Source organism: Scophthalmus maximus, chromosome 14, assembly GCF_022379125.1.
Source record: "Scophthalmus maximus strain ysfricsl-2021 chromosome 14, ASM2237912v1, whole genome shotgun sequence".
Lineage (NCBI taxonomy): Eukaryota > Metazoa > Chordata > Actinopteri > Pleuronectiformes > Scophthalmidae > Scophthalmus > Scophthalmus maximus.
The window spans coordinates 6,450,932-6,475,366 of NC_061528.1; the positions used below are offsets into that span (position 1 = coordinate 6,450,932).

The 24,435-nt window shown below is 43.2% G+C and overlaps 3 protein-coding genes across 4 annotated transcripts in view; all 3 read left to right on the forward strand.

Annotated features, from left to right (window-relative positions):
• Window positions 1-445: 445 nt before the first annotated feature.
• Window positions 446-11,682, forward strand: tspan7b (tetraspanin 7b). Its single transcript, XM_035604024.2, has 8 exons — window positions 446-704; window positions 5,765-5,953; window positions 6,286-6,360; window positions 6,479-6,574; window positions 7,895-8,050; window positions 8,260-8,343; window positions 8,861-8,946; window positions 9,415-11,682. The coding sequence occupies exons 1-7, from the start codon at window positions 639-641 to the stop codon at window positions 8,927-8,929; spliced, it is 735 nt and encodes a 244-aa protein (XP_035459917.1). The 5' UTR covers window positions 446-638; the 3' UTR covers window positions 8,930-8,946; window positions 9,415-11,682.
• Window positions 11,683-18,710: 7,028 nt separating this feature from the next.
• On the forward strand, window positions 18,711-20,418 carry mid1ip1a (MID1 interacting protein 1a). The gene has a single exon (XM_035604555.2). It carries the CDS (start codon window positions 19,056-19,058, stop codon window positions 19,572-19,574), a length of 519 nt encoding a protein of 172 aa, XP_035460448.1. The 5' UTR covers window positions 18,711-19,055; the 3' UTR covers window positions 19,575-20,418.
• Window positions 20,419-22,830: 2,412 nt separating this feature from the next.
• The window catches only part of si:dkey-100n23.5 (cyclic AMP receptor-like protein A), a 50,164-nt gene continuing 48,559 nt past the window's right edge, over window positions 22,831-24,435 (forward strand). For both annotated transcript variants that reach the window (XM_035604173.2, XM_035604174.2), the window contains exon 1: window positions 22,831-23,005. In XM_035604173.2, the coding sequence (XP_035460066.1) occupies window positions 22,925-23,005 (81 nt within the window). In that variant the 5' untranslated portion in view covers window positions 22,831-22,924. The remainder of the gene's footprint in view (window positions 23,006-24,435) is intronic.

The following is a 24,435-nucleotide window of genomic DNA, read 5'->3' on the forward strand; positions in this document are numbered from 1 at the left end:
AAGGTGGTTTGATTCGGTCTATCCAACCCCCTGGGTCTCTTTTCCCCCGGGGGCCCACAAAGTGCCTTGAAACAGCCCTGACGTAGGATCCCCAACTTTAAACAAAAATTGAAATCAAGTTGGGGTTTTTTCTAAATGTTATTATTTGTGTATTCATTGTGGCGCATTAACATGTGCAGAAAGGTTTGCATATCTTTTCACGTCAGTTTGAACAAAAACAAAATGTTATTTATTTGCTCAGAGGTGCCCAAACCTTTGCACGCAGCTGCAGCACCTTCCATTTACGCACTGTACCAGTGGGGAACGAGTGTTTTATTGATTCATCTTATGAAAAGCATGCTCCGTTAATATCGGTGTTTCTGAGTGTGTTTGCGCTGATGATGAGGAGGATGAGGATGATGATGAGGAGGATGATGATGAGGATGATCTGATGATCTGATGCGTTGCTCCAGTGACGCCTTGTGGCTGCATCAGCGCGTGGCTGCAACGCGACAGCTCGCGGAGACGCGTCGGGTTTTCTCTCCCTCCTCCTCCTCCTCCTCCTCTTCCTCTTCCTCCTCCTCCTCCTCTTCCTCCTGCTCTTCCTCCGGCTCCGCTGCTGTTGTTATCCCAGTGTGGGTCTGTCGCGCGGCTGCAGAATGGAGACCAAACCGGTCATCACCTGCCTTAAAACGCTCCTCATCGTCTACTCCTTCGTCTTCTGGGTACGTATCTTCTTCTTCTTTAAAATCACCCTGCAGAAATCATCGCAACCCATCCCCTACATATATATTTATATATATATAATTTTAAAAATCCTCTACCACCGCTGTGGTTTCGCGGTGCGTGATGAAGGGCTGGACGGGGCCAACATCAGTCGACGGAATCATCATGTTGTTCGGATTGACGCTAAATGATCGACGCCCCAAAATACGCCGCTGTTTTGCGGTGATAAGATGTGCGGGTGTTTGTTTTTTTTTGTTGCTTTTTTTTTTTTTTTTACCGTCGCAATGTTATGTAACTCGTGTCTAAGGTTGCACATATGTTGTGTGGCCGTCGGTGTCTCGAGGCGGTGCAGGATGTCTGATGTCAGCGCGACGCCCGGAGTGTGATGAGACGTTCAGGGCCTGGTCGTGTTTGATGAGGCCCAGTGGAGCGAGCAGCCCGTTTACATCGTGCGGTCGTTTCGATACATTCTTAAAGGGACCTGGCACCCTCGGGGAATGTCCGAGCACACACTCCCGGTGTAGGTTATTGGTAACACACAAAAATAGCTTCACCAATCCGGTGCTCATCAAGGTCTATAACTCAAGTACAATTTCAAGTTCCTTGCACTATGAGTATTTCCACTTTATGTCATTTCTCAAAATGAAAAATTGTACTTGAAATGAACTTAGCGCGTATAGTACCAGGCAGTTTATGAAATTTGAATTAGCCTATGCATTGTAAAAAAAATAATAATAAACAACCCAAATGTATGTAAATCCTTTAGAATTGACTCCCTCTCCACCAACTACATGTAAATGCTCCTTACATGTCATGCACAAGTAATTATCATCGAATGTATATATATATATATATACCTATAATATGATATAAAATGTATAAACCTATAATCACATTCTGGTAAATAACAGTTTCATGATAGTTTCATCATTTTATTCAAGTACAGTTTTGAGTGCAGGAGTTTTATGTATAATGTTTTTCATATAATTATTGAGGCTTTTAAGTCTGAAAGCACTGAGATGTACTTTTGCCACTACACAGTCTACAATCAGCACTTTTACTTAAAGTAAAAGCGAAAGTAGTATATCACTGTGAAAATACTCAATTACAAGTAAAAGTCCAGCCATTCAATATCCTACATACTTAAACATTTGAAGCCAATTGCATATTTATAATTGGATTATATTCAACTGAAGTACTTAATCACATGTGCTTAGTTACTACGGTAATGTACCACAGTAAACCCACTGACCCCTATGAGAACACAACGGACAGGCTTGAAAGTGTCTGAAGCCAAAAAACAGAAATACTTGAATCATCTAATTTAATTCAACCACAATAATAGTGCTGTGTATACCTGCTGTAAATGCTTTAAATGGTCATTTAATGTTGAAACGACTTATACAAAATGTTATGTACACGCAGCTAGTAGTTGATTAATTAAGAAATGGATTTTAAAAGTGACCATCATAATTTGTGAAACATAACATGATTCATGTGTCTTTTTTGTTTGTTTGGTCGTTTTGCTGTCGTTTGAGTAATCGAGTAGATATTTTGGCTCTTAAATACTTTACTAAATGTTCAGTTATGTTTGAAAACAGGCTACTACTACTTCAGTATAGTTGTCTGCTGACCGGATTTATTTCATCTATAATTCGGTCTATAAAACATTAAGAAAAAGTCTTGGATCAAAATTCCCTTTAGCCTTAGCTGATATCATAAAAATGCATAATGTTTGGTCAATGGCCCAAAAAAACCCCAAAGTTATTTAGTTTTCATTAAAAAAAAAAACTTGCACACACCCTAAAATGATATTCACCGCACCACGAAAGATGGTGTTTTATCAGAGTTGAATCAATACTGCTGAAGCTGCAAATCTTGGCTCGGATTTGAATTTATATAAATCTGTATTCACAATGCTCACCAAGCAGTTTACAACAGTCATTTGAAGATCCTGCCTTTCCTCTGTAATTAAAGCTCTTTAGGCAGCAAATCACGTCTCAGCTACTCAAACAAAGTAAAGTTGGTTGACATTGCTTCCGATTTTTTCGTATTAAATACTTTGAGATTACCTCGAGCTGTGATGAGCATGATAACACCCTGCTCCGTGTGTGCCTGTCAGTGGTCTGGATATTTAACTTTTCCCAGTTTAGTCTGCAAGTATGATCTAGCATCCACGCCAGCCTCAATGTGAATCCAAGATCCACATATTGGCCAAGTTAACCACAATATGGCTGAATTTATTACGTTACTGACCATAATTCTGTGACCACGGTTGTGAGTTATAGGCTCATTCCTGTGTGTCGGGTTTCTGATAGCAGCCAGGAATAGCCAGGGTGGATTATCTAATAAGAACACGTGGAAGATGTTTATCCGTCTATAATGTGTTTAGGACCTGAAGAGTGGGTTTTCTCTGCCTCTGCCACACTCACTGAACTGTATCGTAAAAATAGCTTCAATACCGATGCTTTGCCATGAGGAAAAACTTAACTAACGGCTTTTTATTTCAGATCTACAGTCACGGGGGCTTTAAACGAAGAGCCGCGCTGCTCTGTGGACATGTGCCGGTGTCACGGATACGAACTTTTTATATTTAGTCAGGATTGGATGCTCTCCTATCTCTCCCTCGCGTCTGCAGCGTCGGGTTTCAGATGTCTGGAGCGCACAAGTGTCTCACAGTTCAGTGGCCCTCTTCAACCCCCGAGGGTGATGCATGGAGAGAGGGCGCTGGCACCGAGTCGGAAGCGGGCGAGCGCGGTGCCCCGGTGTCAGGCCTCAGTCGTGTCATCGGCCCGTCGTGGCGAATAAAGTCTCGATGTGTGAATTTCTGCGCCGCCGTACATTTTGCACGCAGGGCGGTAAAAAATGCAGAGCAGGTGGTGGAGTCTGTGTGCGGCGTCCTTGCCAGCGAATTTTGTCATCGCACCGTCTGTTTCTTTATTAGGCGGAGGAGGAGGAGGGAAGAGGGAAGAGGGAAGAGGGAAGAGGAGTGACCTGTTTTAAACTCAGTGCTGTAACCAGGGGTCGCTGGCCAGGCATTGAATTTCAAACAAAACGTGCAGATTAGGTGGGGGGGGGCTGATTGGAATTCAGCAACAGGCGTGAAGTCCAGACGTCTTGTCCCTGCTCCCTCGGACTTGATTTCCCTGTTGGCTCTAAAATGGACACTTAAGCATGGACAATTGACTAGATGATTGTGTGTTTGTATGTGGCAGCAGCTGTTAGGGCGAGAGACGTGCTGTTCCTGGGGGGTGCAGGCCACAAACGGTGAGAGTGCGCGCGCATCAAGAGGACTGTTGATTCAAAAGGACAAGTGGGCCCAGGTTGTCAGAAAACACTGCTAATAGAAACAGTGGATGTCATTACTGACCAATCAGATCATCAGGTTTCGGTCCTTCAGTTCATATGGGCAGGGGCATGGAAAGGGGGGATACCTTACATTAGATCTGCAACAACTGGGCAACTGAGTTATATCTGGCTCAGGCTTGAATATCTTTGGGTTTTGGACTGAGGACCGGACAAATCAAGACATTTGAAGTATATTTTCACAATTTTCATACATTTTATAGACACAATAATAGATTATTCAATCAAGAAAATTGCCAGTAGACTAATCAATAATGAAAACAATTGGTGTTTCCAACCCTTTACATTAAATAGCATTAATTTGGCAGACATTTTATTTGGTTGGACAATATGGTGCTTCCATGAGAAAATAAATATTGCAAAATATCATCCACCGTGCGCAATAACAGCACAATCTCGCCATGCCTCAACCCAAGCGTGAAGAACTTCATCAAATCGTGTAAATGAGCCATTCCGTCAATTTAGGACTATCCTTTTCAAACATGACGTTTCATGTTATATAAATACCTTATTACGTATAAGGTTATTATTATTTTCACGAAATAAAGTGAAAGTTTCACATTATATCGTTAAAGTTTTCACGAAATAACATGAAACGTTTCACACGATGACGGTAAAGTTTCACGAAATAACGTGAGAGTTTCACGAAATAACGTGAGAGTTTCACGTTATATCATTAAAGTTTTCACGAAATAACGTGAAACGTTTCACGCGATGACGTGATAATGATCCGTTTCAATTTTCTGCAGTGGCAGCAATGTGCTTCCGTAACTTCTGCATTATTGTCAGTTCTACGTAACGAGACATTGGACTTGAGGACATTGTCGTCTAATTGCTAAGAGAGCCGAGTGTTCTCATCGGTTCCAGAGTTTTTGGGAGTGCAACAGAGACATTTTGTGCAGACTGCTCCCTCTCCATTCAGAGGGCCTGGCAGCAGGACGGCGAGCAGCCTCCTCTTGGAAGGAAGCAGGTTAGGATGATGAGTTGGCCAATGCTGGAGTCAGATCATCAGCAGCAGTTCCACACCCTGCTCTCTTTCCGATGCCAGTGAGACGTACCCAGCTGAGACGCACGCTGCTTCAGCTGCCTCGTACAGCGCGCTCTTTTATCCGCAGCCTTCATTTGAAATGCAAAGAGAGGCGCAACAGGAGGCAGCGTCTCGCCTCGGATCAAAGAGCTTCTTTGATTTGTCCCCTTTCTATTTTGTCTCTTTTCTTTCCGTGTGTGTGTGTGTGTGTGTGTGTGTGTGTGTGTGTGTGTGTGTGTGTGTGTGTGTGTGTGTGTGTGTGTGTGTGTGTGTGTGTGTGTGTGTGTGTGTGTGTGTGTGTGTGTGTGTGTGTGTGTGTGTGTGTGTGTGTGTGTGTGTGTGTGTGTGTGTGTGTGTGTGTGTGTGTGTGTGTGTGTGTGTGTGTGCAGGCAGGCATATTCATAAAGCAGGTGATCGCTATCCTGTACTCCAGATAAATTTGTGTCTTGTGTCTCGGGTCTCCTCCTCCTTACTCTAATTGCTCTCCTTTCTTGTTCCACCTTGATCCTCTTTCTCCTCCTCCCGCTCGGCACGCTACTAAAACACAGCTTTTGTAATATCGCAGAAGTGCAGAGATAAAGTGCCTGTTCCCTGCATTCATTTTGTTTCCTGTGCTCTCTCCCTCTCCCTCCGTTAAATCCATCATTTAAACCCCCCGCCCTCCAGATAACAGGAGCCATCCTGCTGGCAGTGGGAGTATGGGGGAAGTTGATGCTGGGCCCGTACATCTCTCTGATAGCAGACAACTCCACCAACGCCCCGTATGTCCTCATTGGCACCGGCACCGTCATCATCGTCTTTGGCCTGTTCGGATGCTTCGCCACCTGCAGAGGAAGCCCGTGGATGCTGAAGCTGGTGAGAGGCCGCAGGAGGAAGGGTCGGAGTGGTGTGTTCCAGTGAGCGAGAGAGGCGTGTTGTGGCTGATTAATTAGCCTCGGGTCACATGATAAAGGGAATAATGGTCGACCTCTATCATGTGGAGAGGGATCAGAAATCCAATAGATGCCTGCGGGGCCCTCTGCTCTGCAAACGGAGGACAAGTGGGTTTATTGGAGCATGTGTGCGTGCAAGCATATGTAAATGATACAGACGGTTTTCATGCAAACAATGCAAATCTCCCTCTTCCTCCCCTTTTCTCTCTCTCTCTCTCTCTCTCTCTCTCTCTCTCTCTCTCTCTCTCTCTGTAGTATGCCATGTTTCTGTCGCTTGTCTTCCTCGCTGAGTTGGTGGCCGGGATCTCTGGATTTGTGTTTCGCCATGAGGTCAGCGTGATTTTCACCATGTAACACAACCTCTTCATAAGTGTTAACACCGGAGCACCAGAGCGTTCTTATGCTGTTAACGGGTGGGATCATTTGTGCATATCGTTGCGTGCCACAGATAAAGGGAACCTTTCACAGGACGTACACCGACGCGGTCCTGAACTACAACGCCGAGGACGAGGCGAGTCGCGCTGTTGATAACTTGCAGCACAAGGTGAGTCCCTGATAGACCATCAAAGCACATCAATCACAATTTTCCTCCTCTACAGTAAACGGGAACACTTAAGTTAATTTTAGGCCTTCATTTACATGCCCTCGGTTCTCTCCAGCACACACAATGTGTGAATGAATGGTTTTAAAAAATTACAATTAGGAGACTACTGAATCCCTTTTCAGGCATGAAACTGACAAATGGAGCAAAGGAACAGGAGATGAATGCTGGTTGAATACAGTCCGGACGTTTGCGTCCTGGAGAGTGTAACAGGCAGGTGAGCGGAGCTCGACAGGGTTCCAATTCCTGCTGATATGACTGGTCCAGATCCAGGGGGTTAGGGTTGGAGGCAGACGAAGTTTGATTTTGCTGAGGTGGACCTGAGGCACAGGCAGACAGGTATTAGTGCAAACAGCGCTAGAGGAAACAAGACTAACCCTTTTCCAACAGGGATTGTCCGTTGCCTTTGTTTTTTTCCACTGTATGTACCTGAATGAGCAGGTTCTATGTGTGGCTTTTTTCGGCGTTCAAGTAACCAAGTCACGAGAACACTCGCCGCTCGGCAACGGCAGCGTGGACGCTGATATAAACGTTACTGTCGATGTCTAGAAGCCACAGAGGCAAACATTTAATCAAGCTTGCAGTCGGTCAATGTAATGCAAGAAATGCAGTGGCATAGTAAAAGACGAGGGCCGTTGGGAATATCAACATTTATCTCAGACTTTTTTCAAACTCACAAGGAAAAAAACTTGTTAGTACAATCAGCACGACTAATGCTACAACATAGTAACCTATCATCCAACGAACAGTGGACTTCTGTGGCCTTCGCCGCTTCTGAAAACGTCAGCAGACAAACTCGTGAACGCTGCTGAGCTTTCAGAATGAACACGGCAGCATGAGTAGGGCAGCGGGGCCCGTGGAGATGATTGCGGGCCGGATGTCGGGTGTGCAGGTGAGCTGGCGGGGAGCAGTAAGATTACAGCAGGACCGTGCTCTGCAGGGGCACACACTCGGGACACACACACACACACACACACACACACACAAGGTCAGGAGGGGAAAGAAACACACACACAGTGGAAACTCTGTATATGTGACACATTTTTTTAAAGATCCGCGTCTTCGGTGGGATCGAATGACCTTTGGTGTGCGAGTGCCACAGACGAGGAACTAGGAGCTTAAGGAGGAACTCTGCGCGTCCCCACCGCAGGAACCAGGGTCTAAATTTGTTGGTTTTGTGTAGGTGGCGAAGAACAAGGCCAGGCTTCTGTCCGTGAGTCATGATCTGCTCTTAATGCTTTTTCTCGCGTTGTCTGTTTTTAGCTGCGTTGCTGCGGAGTGTATAACTACACCAGCTGGTTGGCCAGTGTGTATTACCCATCCAACGGCATTCCCGCCAGCTGCTGCTTCAACTCCTCCGACTGCACCATCGAAGACCTCCGCAACGCTACTATAGCCCCGAGCAAGGTCTTCCACCAGGTCAGTGTGTTATGGTGTTTTCTTATTTCTTGACCTGTCTGCTGCTTACCTACTGTAGCAGATGACTGTATTTACATCTGACAGGTCCTTGCACACTCTTCACACCATCCCCCTCTTCCACACCCCAACAGATGTCTCAGATAGTCTCCCAGATATCCATCTTACCTCTAATTTGCACACTGCAACCTAACCTGCCCCCTGTGTTTCAGGGCTGCTACGAGCTGGTCACTTCGTTCATGGAAACCAACATGGCCATCATTGCAGGAGTGACGTTTGGCATCGCCTTCTCACAGGTGAGAGTTAATAGAAGTTTGAAAAAATAAATTGGGAAATAAAAGGTGGCACGTGTATTGTGTTCGTGTAAATTAAGCTTTAATGTGTTCAAAATTGGAGCCATAATTACTGAACACAAACAAAGACAGTTGCTAAGGAGTTGAGCAGCCACGACTAATATTGCATTTTGTGCTGACGGCTTGGATTTGGTAGGAAGTCTACTGGACTACTTAACAGGGAAATTGGAAGAAAATTGGAACCAGTTTACCTGTTGTAAGGAATAGGCAACTTTATTCTGCCCCGTTTGTCTGAAATGGAGCTTAATTTTTGACACAATACTGTATTGCCTGTATTGTATTGTTCTGGGGGGAAAAAAAACATGTCTGCAGAAATTGCAGAAAAGTAGATACTTGCAGCAACAGGACAGAATGACATTCACAGGAAATCACATCTTTGTTTAAAAAGAAAAATACTTTTTTTTTTTAGCCCGGATAAAAAATAACCCAAAGCCTTTTTCTGTTTTGTTTTCGTCTTCAGTCGATTGGCATGTTGCTGGCCTGCTGTCTGTCCAGGATCATCACAGCCAATCAGTATGAGATGGTCTAGCTGACGTGACGTGGCAGGTGAGACACACTCGCGCACACAAGCAGCCACACACATTTAGAATTAAGAGTATTTTGAGGAAGAATTAGATTTCCACTCATCTTTACAGAGCGTTCTGGCACCTTTCAGCACGTTGTTTTGGTTTTACGGCCTAAAACGTAACTTTTTTGGGGGGTTCACACCACATTGAGGGGCATTTAGCAGCTCCAGAGACGGATATCTCTCTTCAGATCGTCCAAAAAGGAAGAAGGAGAAAGTGAATATCGGGCTTACGTTCATCACATGGCCAGAAACACATTTACAAATTCATACAAATGTTTGTTCTTTAGCAATTTCGCCGTAACACCTTTCACAGTTGATAATATGACGATGTTGTGGTTTTAAGCTTGTGCCGCTGTCCCCTAGTGGCCAAAGGAGGAAAATCAATAGAAGCCGGTTTAATTCACACATTAATAACTCCTCTTTCTTTGTGTTTTTTATCTCTTCAGGGAGATGAGGCGAAGTCTCAACAAAGAGGTTCGACACACGACATGAGTAAATTCCCCGAAAACACTTATCACCCGTCCGACTTGGAATTTACCTCCCTCCGTCTCTCTGCCTGTGATCTTAATGTAATATCTTAATGTATCTTCTTGTAAAGCACCATTCCCTGACTCACTGCAGCTGCATCGACGCTTTCTATATCACACATCACCCTGCTGCTTAATGTAGAAGTTGCCCGTCAGCACATATCTCGGATCAGTACGGCCCACGGAGGAGACCAGAGTCGTCTGGGTCGGCGGCGGTGTTGGTCTCAGATAGGTGATTGGCTCCTCAGTTGGACGCAGCATGCTCCCACCGACCGCCGTCCGAAGACCACCGCACATCTTTGTACAGAATGACATGACTGAAGCTTGAAAGTAATACTTTAATAGATAGGTTTAGTTTTGCATTTGACTTTGCTATTGCTCACTATTGTATATTCCTATGGTCGTGAAATTTTGTGAACTGATGACGTTTGCTGAGGATGATATTTTAAGTTTATACGAAAAATTGGAAAATCGGCAGCGGAAAGAAAATGGGGAGAGAGCGATTGGAGGATATTTTTTATCTGTAGACACTGTATGATATGTTTTTATGACCTGAACATTTAGTTTAATTCAAAGGCAGATTAGGAGATGAGCTACATTTTCAATTGGAATTCAGTATCAGTAGTAAAAGCTTTAGGAATAAAAAAAAAACAGCAGTTACCAAATGTGAACATTTGCTGTAAAACTCAGTAAAAACTGTCAGTTTAATACACTTGTTTTATGGCGGAAGAGAAATATATTAATCTAGCAAACAAACAAATAAGGTCACTTGTGGAACATATCCGTTACACCGTAGAGTCGAGGCCCCGTCACACCAGACGGTGACAAACTGTCGGCTAACGAGTTGGTTAGGTCACTAACACCACAATAACTTCTCACAATAACTAGTTGATACACAAGAGGGTTTCGTACCATCAACCTCCCGTCGCATACTTAGCATAGTTCGAATGAGGTGTCACCGGAAGGCATCTTTAACTTAAAAAGAAAAACGTCCAGACGCACGAAGGCGGATTGAAAAGAAACGAGAAGTCGACACCGGAGACTCCAACAGTGTTCATCTAGTATTTGCAGTATTCTATGTAGTGCATCAACATGCCTTCATCATCATCATCATCATCATCGTCATCATCACCATCTGTAGATATGTATTGGAAAATGTAATTTGTATAATGAAATGTTTCTCATGCTAATATGCTACTATGTAAATGTCGTGTCAGAGTTTTGATTTCACACGTTGTGCTGTTAATCTGTACCTGTTTGATAGATTGTAGGAAACTTGCACTGAAACGAAAAATAATTGTGGCCAATGTTTTGTTGAGAGTAACGTGTAGCTATATTTTTTTTCATTTAGCTGTATATTTATTAGGACTCGGTTTGGCATTAAGTTTACAGGTTCACCAAGGGATTTTCTGACTCTCTCTCTCTCTCTCTCTCTTCCAGTGACTGTTTCCAGTGATCCAATCACAAGTGGACGGCTCTAATTTTAGGCATTTGAGATCCGATCACTCAGACCACATCCGACCACCGCGTCTGGGTGGTCACATTCTTTTAGCAAACCTGGGCCAAATTGAAATTTCAGCTGACGTCCTCTGGCTCTCGCTCTCTCTCCATCAACAACACTCTGACAATGGAGCCATCTGTATATCCGGACTGGCTTAAAAAACAGCATCTTGTCTTTCCGAACCGGAATGACATCATCCCCACATGTTTATTAGCGTTTAGAGCGGAGGAAATGAGCTCGGATCAGACACGCACAGTCTTGAGGCCAGGTGTGATCTGACGTCAGAGCTGTCCACTTGTGATCGGATCACCTGAGGCGGATGTTACCACCGTGGGTGTGGATGGATGGATGAGAGAGAGAGAGAGCGTCTTGATGTTTTTGGTGGATCCTGTTGTGTTCAGTTTTGGTCAGTATTTGGTTGTGGCTTTTTTTTTTTTTTTAAATAACCTCGTTGCTTTTTAAAGCTGGACATTTATTTATTTATTTCGTGAATGTATGTGTTTTCCAACACTCTGAAACTTAATTTCCCTTCCCCTCGAGCTGATATTGTCCTGTAAATACTAAGTTGTAATACCATCTAGTGTACACACGGGGTCATTAGACACTCAAAGGAATTGCACCATACTGTCTACTGTTGACTAAGTCACCATCAGTGGTCTTATTATCAATAAATATACAGATAACGACTGGGTTTGGCGTTTGTTCATTCTGCATGTTTCTGTAAAAAAAAAAAAAAAAGTCCAATGGTTGACTTTGTGTTGTTGCTGAAACTCATTCAGAGTAAGAAGCCATATATAGGCGTCATAACATTTGGGACTAAATTTTGACTTGCCTGACAATGACAAAGGAAGAAGTTATTCCCATTTAAGAATTTACATACCCACACCAACGAAACTGAAACCTTTCCCACATGCTCAAAATTAATTAGACCAATTTCACCTTTCAATTCAGATCCTAGAGGTGAACAAGCATCAACATTTTCACACTGAAACCAAAATGAAACTCAAACGACAGGAACTCTTTCACAGAGAGCACACTGACCTTCAAGACAGCAGAAGGGAAGCCAGAGGGGAAACCATCAGAACAGCACATGAAACTGTAAGGTAATATAAAAAAACTGCTCTTTTGTATTTTATTTTATCTCCTTTTTGTTTCTCAACATTACCATTAAATATAATTGTATCCCGTCACATAATATACATTAATTGCCGAAAGTCCTTCGATAAAAACTTCACGAAGGTCATAATGTTCTGTTTTCTTTGAAACTGATTTAAAGAGGCTTTAATGTAACTTTATGATTATGTTAGTGGGTGTACTTGGTGGTGCTGTTGAATTGCATTTCTACTCTTGTGAAAACCCTCATTGAAATAAATGGGACGGACGAAACTTGCAATTCAAAGCCATTTGCAATCAGCAGCTTCTTCGTCCCAGATTGATCATAAAGCTAAATATCTATACAGCTTCAAGTTTTTCCATTACTGTGAATCGGTTTTGAATACGTGTAGGCTACATAATAATCTGGCAACTGTGTGTGTATATATTCACGTTTGTATATATTTATCAATAATTATTACAAAAGCTACTACAAAGTCTTTTTTTTCCCATAGTAGCTACCCTATATGGCTACACAAGGAAACCCCAAGACAAAGTTTATTGATCATTATCTGTGACTGTTTTGATTGACGTCCACGTTTGTTTGTTTTTTTTTTGTTTTTTTTCTGCTTCTGTGATCACACTCAGTACCGCCCTCGTCCACGTGATGGCGCTTTGGTATCATCAGAAAACGGACCTGTGGGGGGCAGTGGAGGGGAGATGGAGCGGAGAGGGGAGAGGGGAGAGGGGGCAGGCGGAGGAAGGGGAAGCTGCCTGTGTGGGAGATGGATCACGACACACGCACACGCTCACATCCTCCGTCTTCCTGCGCGTCCGTCACTCCCGCGGCGCCGCCGCCGCCGCAGCCGCCGCATCCGTGGACTGCATCCGAAACGAGGCCGGACAAGCGTCGGCGAGACGGCGGCGCAGCAGAGAGAGGCCGTTAGACTCGGGGAGAGACCGACCGCGCGCTAACCGGGCCGCTCTCCAGCCTCGTTACGCAAATTACCGACAGAGCGGCGCGGCAGTGGGTCCGCTAATGGAGCGTGCGTGCCGGTGGCTCCCGCGCCCCCCCACCCCCCGCCCCCCCGCGTCCTCCCCCTCCCCCTCCTCCCCTCCGCCTCCCGGATACGCTTAATGGGTTATAGGCTGGAGGGAGATGCCACCGGGGAAGTGCTATTACTCACACGGACACACACACACACACACACACACACACATCGCCGGACTGAGGAGCGCACACACACATATAGACACGATCAGGAGCAGCAGCCACATGATGACAAAAACTGGTTGCAGTTGGCCTATATATATATTATATATATTATTTATTTTTTCAATATAAAGTGAATTTCATTTTGCCTCCATTTTATTATTATTTTAATCAGCCTGGATTATGAAAGTGGGAGACTGTCCAAGGGCCCCGGGCCCCAGCTATAGGTCAACTGGCTGTTGCTAGAGGCATCACATTTTGATGAGGGGGCAAACAGACAGAGCGTGATTATATTTCATGGCAATTTCAAAGTGATGGCTCCCAGTTTTGCTATATGTATTTTTATCCTATATATTTTTTATTTATTTTGTAACGTATGGATTGGTGTTGATTACTCTAAGACAAATTGCCCCCTGGTGATGGTAAAGGCAATCCCTCCATCCATCACACCCCTCCCACATCATTTAGGTCTGCATAATTTGATCAATTGGGAATCTGTCAGAATTTTCCACCACCATTGTATCAGCTATGACAGGTCGTGCTTTCTTCGTCTTTCTCTCGTTTATATCATTTATATTGAGCTCATGTGTTGTAAAGTTTTAAAATCACTTCCATTAAGTCCAGTAATTAAAGGGGCAGTTAGCGATTCTAAAGCAAAACACGTTTTGTAAAATATCAGTATATGTATTCGTCGGTTCTGTGTACACACCGGGGGGAAAACTCTGGGCTTTTAGCTCAGCCCCAGGGTCCGTAAATAGAAAAACAAAATAAATGGTGCAGGATGCACCAACCGACAGCTGCAAGTGCAGTTTCGTCGATACCTTAACAGACCTGCAAGCGGGTGGCGCCGCAATGCTGTGGTTTTGGCCTTGTGGTTTGCGCGTCGGTCTCCCATACCCCCAGGTCCAGGGTTCGCGGCCCGGCTGGACCAGGAAAATCACAACAACAACAACAAAAACAGAGGAGCTCTCACCAAAAATCGCTTACTGCCCCTTTAGCTTAATCCATAGAATTAGGCCAGTAGTGTGAGGCTGCGGCCCAAATCATTTCCATTGTCAGTACATCTACAAATCATTTTCTTTAGGAATCGGTTGATGGTTGATCTTAAATACATAAAATGTAAGGAAATTGTTAAAAGGCTAATCTAAATTAAAAAAAAGAAACAACTGATAAAATACAACTGATTGCGCTAATTTCATAGTGGCATGTTGTTTGTGTCTAGTGTCACGTGGTAGCTAGTAAATTTAGGCTGTTTATTTCACATCCGCAATTTATTTTCCTTTCATTAGCAATCCAACCGACCGCTGACTCAAGTGACATCACTCAATGCAGACACCTTGCAGCCCCCTCTTCAGCCACAAGGGGCATTAAAAAGAAATTCCCACATGCACAGGGGTACTGTTACTCCTCAGGACCTGTAAATAGATTACTATGTGTAAAGTTCCCCTTTAATACGACCAAGTCAGTGTGACACAACAAGACTTTTCCACCGATATATATTTTGACATATTACGATATTACGTGACAGTATAAGCACAAGGTGTAAATGATAAGATTATAACGGTGGCTAAAAATTCCATTTAGCTGCTTCATTTTCCCCTTCCTGGTATTGTTCGTGCTGGATCACTGTCACACTGTTGTGGTTCACCGGGACACTTGAATGGAACAGAGTCGTCATTAATGTTATTACAGCAGCGCTTGTGCTTTTTTTCCTACTATGAGAGGTCGAAATGTCTCTCGTGTAAAAGGCTTATTGAACTGTTCTCATTACTCAGTATAATTTAGGAAAGTGATTGCCTTAGAAAAAATTAAGCATAATAAATAATGATCAGAGGGTTTCTTTTTTTATTATTATTATTAAAATGCCGTTTTGAGGAAAGTGATTATCAGTTTATCAGTTTTTTAAAGCAAATCACACTCAATGGGATAAAGGTGTTTTAGGAACCAGCGTAAATCTAACGTAGGTTGTCAGTCAGGCTGTTGCCACCAAAACAAATTTCACATTTTTTTTAGTTGAATTTTTTTTTCAGTAAGCAAAATAAATAAATTGAATACCAAAATTTGTGTAAACACCCAATTCAATTTGCAATATCGCCATTTTAGAATATAAACTCATCTGAGGTTGCCAAATCTCCCAAATTCCCCAGAATAGATACAGAGTCATCCCCTCAGAGTTGTCAACAATTTCTCAAGCCATAGGATTTACCAATATGTGAAATAATAACATACTGTTGTGTGTTTCGAGGGGAACTCCTGGTTTTGATGACACAGATTTGTACCTATACCAGCTTCAAATCTTAAGTGACTTAGTGTAAAAGTGATGTGTCTTTAAATGGCAGTTTAATCAGACTAAAAAAATCCCATTAAACCTATGACAGGAATTACTGCTTTAATATGATCTGATTATGAATTTGCTTCTGAAAAACTTGCAGTGGGAGCACTTTAGCTACACACACACACACACACACACACACACACACAAACACACACACACACACACGGCGAGCCTGCCTCTCTGAATCCACAGTGATACCTCATTTATTACCATATAAAGTAATATAGCAGGCCTGTCCCACTCCGCCCGTTTGTTTGTGATGTGAGCGGTTGTGGCTGTTGTTCTCTCCGCTGCTGTTGTTATAATTGCTGTTGCCGCCTCGCCTCCAGCTTCCCCGCTGAACTCAGACATACCTGCCTCACACTCCTCAGTAACATGCGGTCGTGATGACAAGTACTAGAGTTCCCACTCAAGCTGCCTGTTCCTTTAGTGCAGCAACCCAATCCTCCCTCCCTTCCCAATCCTCCCTCCCTCCCTCCCCACCAGCTTCTCCTCCACTTCCTCCTCGCTCTCACTCTTTGAAGCCTTTGCGGGATGATGATGACACCCGCCGTAATCGGTGGATGCTCCGCTCCTGACATGACACACAATCGAGACACCCCATCCGAAGTGATCCAGGATTCATTGTTGCATTCAGGCACAGTGCGTCCTCTGACAAGTGGAAAGGGCCTTTCACGGGAGAATGGGAGAAGTCAGCAAGGCGGGCCCTTGATTGACAGGCCTGTTGAGAAAGCAAAGGCCGCTCCAGCTCCTATCTGATCTCTTCACGGCAGTGGTGTACGTTTTCTCTGCTGACCTGCTTTCTTTTCCTAAAAGGCCCTAGAATCAGTTAATCTTCACAGGGGGGGGGGGTCAGTCCGTTTTTATTTGTGTAGCTTTGCTTCCAAGGCAGATTTGGGGTTGAGGGGATGTGGGTCGAGACTCCAGGCAGTCATGGGAATTGACTATTAAAGTTAAAATGAAAGTACTGCAGTTAAATATTATTTTGAGATACATGTACTTTACTTGACTTGTTCTGTTTAACGCTATACCTCATACTTCTACTCATAATTTAAATCAGTTCCACGTTGAGGATAGTTGGTCAGTTTTTTTTCGTCATTTTAACCGCTACATTTATTTGAGAGTTGCAATAACTAGTTTCTAGTTAAAATTGAAAAACATTATTTTAGATTAAATGGTCAAAATTTGCTCCGACACCACCATCTATACAATATATTTTAAAAAGCGACAACATAACTCACATTCGGATTAAGTTCTTTACTTTTGATGCTTTGAGTATATTTGGCTGATAACTCAGAACTAACTTTTGAGTGTTTTTTTGACAATTGGCTTCAGGGTAGGGAGTTGTTTGATGAAAAGAAAAAAGACAAGAGATATACCATGAAGAGACAGAAGTTTAGTAACCTCGAGAATGAGAGAGAACGAGCGAGAGAGAGGGAGGGGTTGCGGAGACGAACTCGCCCAGCAGGTTTTGCCATTCACGTTCACATTCTCCCCATTCTTGCTGAACAACAATTTTTTTTTTTAATGGTGATTCATTTGCTGGTATCTGGAACAAACTCTCCCCTTACACTCTCTTCCTGAGCATTGGAGTATCACCATCCTCTCCTTCATATCATTCTCATGAGCCAGTCCTCATATGCAATGCGCGCTTGTTTTTTAAAAAATCCATTCATGTTGATCGGCCAGGCGTGTTTTTCCTTTAACACCAGACACACGAGGTGGCTTTCTCCTTGTTGACGGCCCCGCTGCGGTAAACATGCTTATAGAGTTTCAGTCTTACCAGAAGTGTTTACCGAAGCTCGGATGTCAAGATGAGCACTCGACGAGAACATGTACAGGACATATGCGTGGAGTGTGCTAACGGTGGGCTATTTCTGCCACGACGGCATCCCCACTGTTAATCAGGAGCTATAGTTAGAAGAGTGGCGGGTAAATCAGCTCCATCCCTGCTGGAAACTCGCTGGTGCAACCGTCTGGTTTTAAGTGTAATCTGAAAAGCTTGTCAGTACTGCAGCAACTGGTTTGTACTGAAGTTACCCCAAGGGGGAATAACCAGGCCAGTAATGTTGGTACTCATTAAAGAGTGAACTTTCACTATCACATTTGATCAGTATACTTGCGTCTTTTCTATTTTCTAAATGACTTATCATCTCACAACCCCTCAGAAGTCTCTCGTGATTGTTGGGAAACACGTGGGTTGGGGTCCACTGGACTCAAATATGACTGTATATTGAGTAAAGTACTGCTTAAGCATTGATACACTGGTATTAACCAACAAATACTGTCATATTTAATATCAATTATATTATCAGGGGTCATTCGGTAAGGCTGCGTGGGTTTACGTTCAGTAGTTTTACATTAGTGTATTTGTAGGCTATACTTTTAATGATCTGAATAGGTATTCCCAACCTCGATCTCTGAATGAAACCCATAATCAATCAAAAAGCTTGAGCTTTCGACAACATGTTGCGTTTTTTGCTTTCTGTAAATGAGCAAAACAAGACTGGGCTTGTCATTGGCCCCAACATCGACTTGTCCCGCCTCGGAAGTTCCCCCATAAAGGCATTGGGTTGGCTTTAACTGGAGGCTCCAGCAGTGGGCTGATGGCTGGTTTAATGAATATTCATAACGCCGGTCTGCTCGGTTCGGGCCCCTCTCTTTCTCTCTGTGTGAGTGTGTGTGCCCTTCTGTCTGGCTCATCGGAACAGAATGTGGGAGGTGGTGATGTAATGTCAGTCGCCTGTTTCACCGGGACACAAAATCACAGTACAGACTTTTGCAGGACAGCACATTGTACAGTATATATATACTATAAACTATATATGCCGAGTGAAGTTTTGAGACAAGTGTTGAGTGGTGAAGTGACAGCTGTCGCGCGTAATTACGCGTGGTAAAGCGCCGGGCGTGTTCAGATTAAAATTGAAAGGTTAGTTGGTCTTTGGTATTCTGTGGCGATGGGTTGCCACTGTCAACTTGAAGCCCCTCCCCCTTCTAGAACATGTGCCACGCCCCTCTGCTCTGTGCTATTCCAGGTCATTCGGGTCCGGTTACAACGGCTGCAGTAGGAGAACCTGACAAACCGGTCGTGGGACCGCCTCGAAATCACGAAGCCACATGCCTATAAAGGCGCGGCCGGCTCTTCCCTCAGACAAGGACAGGAAAAGGGAAGGGCATTGACACTCGACAAACGGGGGGAGAACTGAAGAAGCCGTGCCCCGAACACAAGCAGCGCAGCTCAGCTGATTCCCAGGACAGCCAATCCCTGCAGCGGCACGACAGCAGACGAGCAGCCGCTGCATTGAGCCGATCAGCAGCGAATTAAAGCAGGGCACTCTCGGAGGAGGAGGAGAGACAAGACAGGCAACTCGGATCTTCTATTGCACACCTGCTGCTGAATTGAAGGAAGAATCGCCAAGATGATGATGCAGCTGCCGGAAACCCACAAACAGAAGAACTCCCTCTTCACCGCCATGAACCGCTTTATCGGCGCCGTGAACAACATGGACCAGACCGTCATGGTGCCCAGCCTGCTGCGGGACGTCCCGCTGGACGAGGACCGGGTGCTGAGCTCCATGAAATCGGACGTGGACGAGGGCGACATGTACAGCTACTACCAGCTGCTCAAGTCCATCCGCACCGACATGGAGTGGGGCGTCCGGTGCGCCACGGCCGACGAGAGGCGCAAGGAGAGCCTGAGGATCACTCGCATGAACTCCTCGGCCTCCAGCTCCTCGTCCTCCTCCTCCTCGTCGTCGTCGTCGTCGTTGTCGTACGAGGAGGACGAAGAGGAGGAGGAGGAGGACGAGGACTTGGAGAAGCAGTTCCAGTACCACCTGACCGGGCTGCACGGTGTCCTGTCCAAGCTCACGCAGCAGGCCAACTGCCTCACCAAGCGCTACAAGCAGGAGATTGGCATCGGAGGGTGGGGCCAGTGAAGCCTGTGCCCGCAGGAACTGAGAGCCCAGTTTTCATTTTTTTTCTTCCTGGGACTGGCCGAACTGACTTATCAACAGGCATTATTGCTGCTGACAAAGTGTATAGACAGCATATTGAAATCTGCAGCTTGTATCTCTCTATGGGCCCACACGGTGTTGGTCTGCTCTGTGGTATATTGACTGTAGATGTGTTGATCTTGAAGAATGCATGTGTGTGTACCCAACACCAATCCTCTCTGTTTTGCACTCCAGCGTGTTGTACACACCGTGCATTCAAGTTCCTTGTTGATACACAGATGAAACACATTTTTTAAAAAACCTTTTATTTAACTGTATAATTTATTACCTAACACTGTTTGAGAGCCAGATGTTATTTCAAAGTTTTGGGACTGATTCAACTATACGGGACCTGTCATTTGAAACTGCCCCTCCCAGAGGGGGATACTGACAAAAGATTCAGCTTCCAGTCTGTGATGCTGATGATGTTAGTGCGTTCAGATGTATTTGTCTGTATGTGTGTGTGTGTGACCAGTGCTCCTTCAAATTGAATGTTTCTGCTTTGCATGGAAGGAGGCATATGCTATGTGCTACTGCAGCTGCCTATGATCTCCCAAAGTCCTACATGGTCGATGAACTGGAATCAACTGATAATTCTTCTTGCATAGAGAATAATGAAGGTTTCCATGAGACGCATTGTTGTTATTGTCATGTATCTGTTACTACTGAAGTATTACTGGAGATACATCTGTCAAAATGAGTAAAACGCTTTTGTACGCACCTTCTGCACCATTTTCTTTTTGTACTGATAATTTTAGTTTCTAAAATAAAACTTTTAATTTACCTACATGATTCGCTGCGTATGATTTATATAAAAATGTGTTTTAATAAGAGCACTCAGAGAGCACAGACGTTTGCCAAGGCTGAGTAACTCCCCTTGCAATGGTGAAGAATCCTTCAAAAACTTCCTGTTCAAAAATGTTATTAACTATCTTTGACTTGACAAAAATCTCATGCAAATCTGACAAGCAGAACCAATAATCTCATTGGTGGAGGTAATTACAGGCTTCTTTCTGCTTACTGAAGGAACTACCTGTCAGTTAACATAGTTGTTGCCTTTACCACCGAAAACATTCTTCAGTAATGTTAGGCAAAAAGCCGGTTTCCCAACCCTTTAAGTATCTTCATGTTTCTTTATTTGAAGTCTTCATATTTCTCTATAACTACAGTGGCACCTTTTGGAGTACATGCTTCTTCCAAGGGTAAACATTCCTGAATATGGCTGATTTTTACCTCAAGATCCAAACATTATTTTTAGGGAAATTGGCAATGTCTCGCAATGTAAAGTAAAGTGATAATAAAAAAGTGTTCCTGTATGAGCCAGATCCGCCTGCATGGGCCAATGCCACAACCCCTTTCACCGATTTCGTTGAAATGGGTTATTTTACGAGTGAAACACGAAAAATTAAAAAAATACTGTTATACTGTTTCTGCAGAACCATGGAAGTTTAATATTAGAATGAGCAGTCATTTCATATCACCTCAGTTGCGGGGGGGAAAAAGTCCAAGATGTGGGCAGCAATTCAGAGATCTGGAAAATGACAAGGTTCTACAAAATAAACTGACAAAATGTCAGACAAATCATAGAAAGCATCAGAACAGAAACACTATTGTCTGCACCTCTTCTTATGAGTGTCTTCGGGTTCACCCCCTCTGCTTTCAAAAGACAGGTGATGAAATGATTGCTGTGCAGAGGCAGAATGTAAACACTTGCAAAGACTCTGTCGCAACTGTTTTCTCCTTCTTGTCGGACTGTTTTTGAGAGTTTTATTTTAATTCATAATGTACATTTTTCTGTTTCAGAGTTTTGTTGTTTGGATGTTTGAACTGCACCCTGTTGAAGGAGCACCGCAGCTCAGGACGCTGTCTGCATTTTCTTATAAACAAAGGCTACGGCAAAGAATCACCTGATGTGATCTTGTGGGTACATTTATTTGCAACAGGCCAATAAACAGGCACGAATAATTATGCACCTCAAAGATTTGAATGTGTTAAAGGAGTGGGTGGGTTCAAATTGCCTGCAAGTTTGAAGAATGTAACATCTCTGTTGATTCAAGTTACAGCTTGAACCACCAACCGCCCAACTAAACAAACTGAGGGGAAATGAAGGACTGTTGCACTTTGTGTCCTGTTTGATTTGAATCACCTCCACACAATACTGTAGGCTGAGGTTATGACAATTAAAAGTATGCACTGGAATGAGTTAATTCTGCTCTTTATTTCTACATTTACATATATCTTAAAGGGAGAGGAAAGGGGCACTATACAGTATTTTGGTTGCGTGCACAAATGCATGTCTGTGTTGTTTTATGTATTATCATGCCAAGTGGAAAAAAAGGAATAACAGATTCCATTGTTGCCAGAGTAACTGACAGTGACAGCCTCAAAGGCCACCAAGGGAAATGGAGGCAGCTGGAGTTTGAGTGCCACAATCGGTCAATGTGCCTCTTCTCTGTGGTGAGACGATAGCAGAAGAAATAGAAAGTCATTTAAAAACGTTAATATCAGCATATGTGCCATACATCTGATATTAGATGTATCCCTTATATCAGAAAGCTAAACTTGAGGCTACAACTGCAATATACAGTATATTACATTTTGTAAAGAATTTGTTAATTGTTTGCAATGTGTTAAACATCTAGGTTAAAATGATTGAATCCAATTTTTCAAATATATCTGAAATGGCCAATGAGCAATAATTGACAAATAATCATCAATTTTCCCATTTCCTAATAATCAGGTCTGAAATACAAGGGTCAGCAACAGTCTATTGACGCACCTTCAAAATTCTTTCTTCTGGCTGATTCAGACTGTGAGCAACGTTCTCAGTCATGGCAAAGGTAACATGCCTGGCCTGTTTAAAACTTTAAATTAGTTTGCTAGTTTCTCAAAAGAACATGCATTTAGGCATGTTTTTTTAGCCATATTTTACAAAATATGCCTAAAAGGATTTGGGGATTTTATATAAAAAAAAAAAAAAAAATTACAAACAGAATTTTCTATTTTTATTTAATTAGTTTAATTTTTTTTTTTATTTTTTTTAAAAAGCAGAGTACAATTGAAATGCACTGAGAGTTACAAAATAGAGTTTTTAATTGGCAGCCTATGTCTACAACTCAACTCTTCACAACTCTGTGGCTCCTCCGCGACACTTCGCCTCAAACGGTCGGAGGTCCTTTTTGTCCCTCTGGGCGCACGGTAGAAACCGGAAGTACAAGAAAAAGCTACAGCAGAGCAGAACCAAAACAAAGTGAAGCTGCTAAAACTATTCCCAACTTCCCTGAGAGTCAAAAATGGACAGTGTAAATACACATTCAATGAGTAACGAGTCAAGATGCGTATTCTTTAATACACATTCAGAAGACTATCGATGCGTAAGTAGCGAACGTTTCTATGCACTTTTTTTTTTTTTAGCTTTGTGGCTAATTAGCTGTCTAGCGTCATAACGTCTCACCATTGGTTCACCTCGGGGCTTTACTGGAATTTTTAATAGGTAACTGTGCCTGGTAGTTTGTTCCATAATAGATAGATTTTGGCGGTCTGGTAGCAACGCATGGCACCCGTTGCTAAACTGAACCGGTTCAGCTGGACAGTCATCTAACATGCTAACCGGGTACTTTCATTGGCCTGTTCTTTTGACGATGCTCCAGTTCGCTAACAGTTAGCGAAAACTTTCATGCTCACTCGAACAAGTTAACGTCGTTTGACCCACTTATTATGACACATGGGTGTTTTAAATCCTCTGTTAAGCTTTGACATGGTTTAAAACTCACGTTTTCAAACCTTATTTACCAATCAAAACAAGTCCTTTGCCTTTAAAAAAAGGTTATCGTCCCTTCTCCTGACTCAAATGTCAGAGGGAGAATGCTGCAGCAATGCTGTTTTGCCAAGGGCCCAAATATCTCCTTCACTGACAAGCCATCACTTATAATTGCAGGCGATCAATCAATGTTGTGCACGCTCTCTGACTAACCTAGTTCCTAGGTTCGCCCACATTGAACTAGAGAATTAAAGTGGAATTATTTGTCAATGTTTGCATTTAAATAATTCTTCCATTCGCCCATGCTTCTTAGGATTACTGGCAAAATGTCCTGCTTTATGTGATAAAAAACTGAATATCTTTGGATTTAGGCGAGAGTACGTTGACCCTTTAGATTTTACGATTTTAAAGACCAAATGAGGGAAATATTAGGTAGATTGATTGCTAAATCTTTACTCATTTGGAATTGATGGTCAAATCTTTATTAATACCTTAAGTCTACATAAGGCAGTCATTGCTTCTTTCCTTTAGATCAGAATCATGATGGTATTTTTTTAAGTACGACACAGATTTTATGTCATGTAAGGAAAACCTATTATTATCCTATATATAAACTTTTAGAAAGCCAAGATCATGCATGCACTATTTATGAAACAGTTTAATACCAGTGTGAAAAGTTAGAGCTTTTTTTTTTAAACACCAGCAGATCAATCATTCAAATATTATTGGTTTTAAAAAGAGTACTAATCTGGTAAAAGATGTCAGAGAAGAAAATGTCAGTGAAATATTTCCCTTGAGTATGAGTGACCAATAAAATTTATGAAATGTGTTTGAAATAGAGGAAGTCGGTAGCAGGGGCAGCGTCAGGACAGGCGGCGTTTTCCAAGTTAAAGCAAAGCTCCGGCTGTGAGTGATGTGGCCCTGCAATCTTACACCATACACCGCAAAAAACGAATAAGTATATAAAATTCGATTTCCACTCTCATGCATTTCATAAAAGTGTCACGTTTCCTTGATTTTTTTCCTTTTTGGCAATCGACGTAC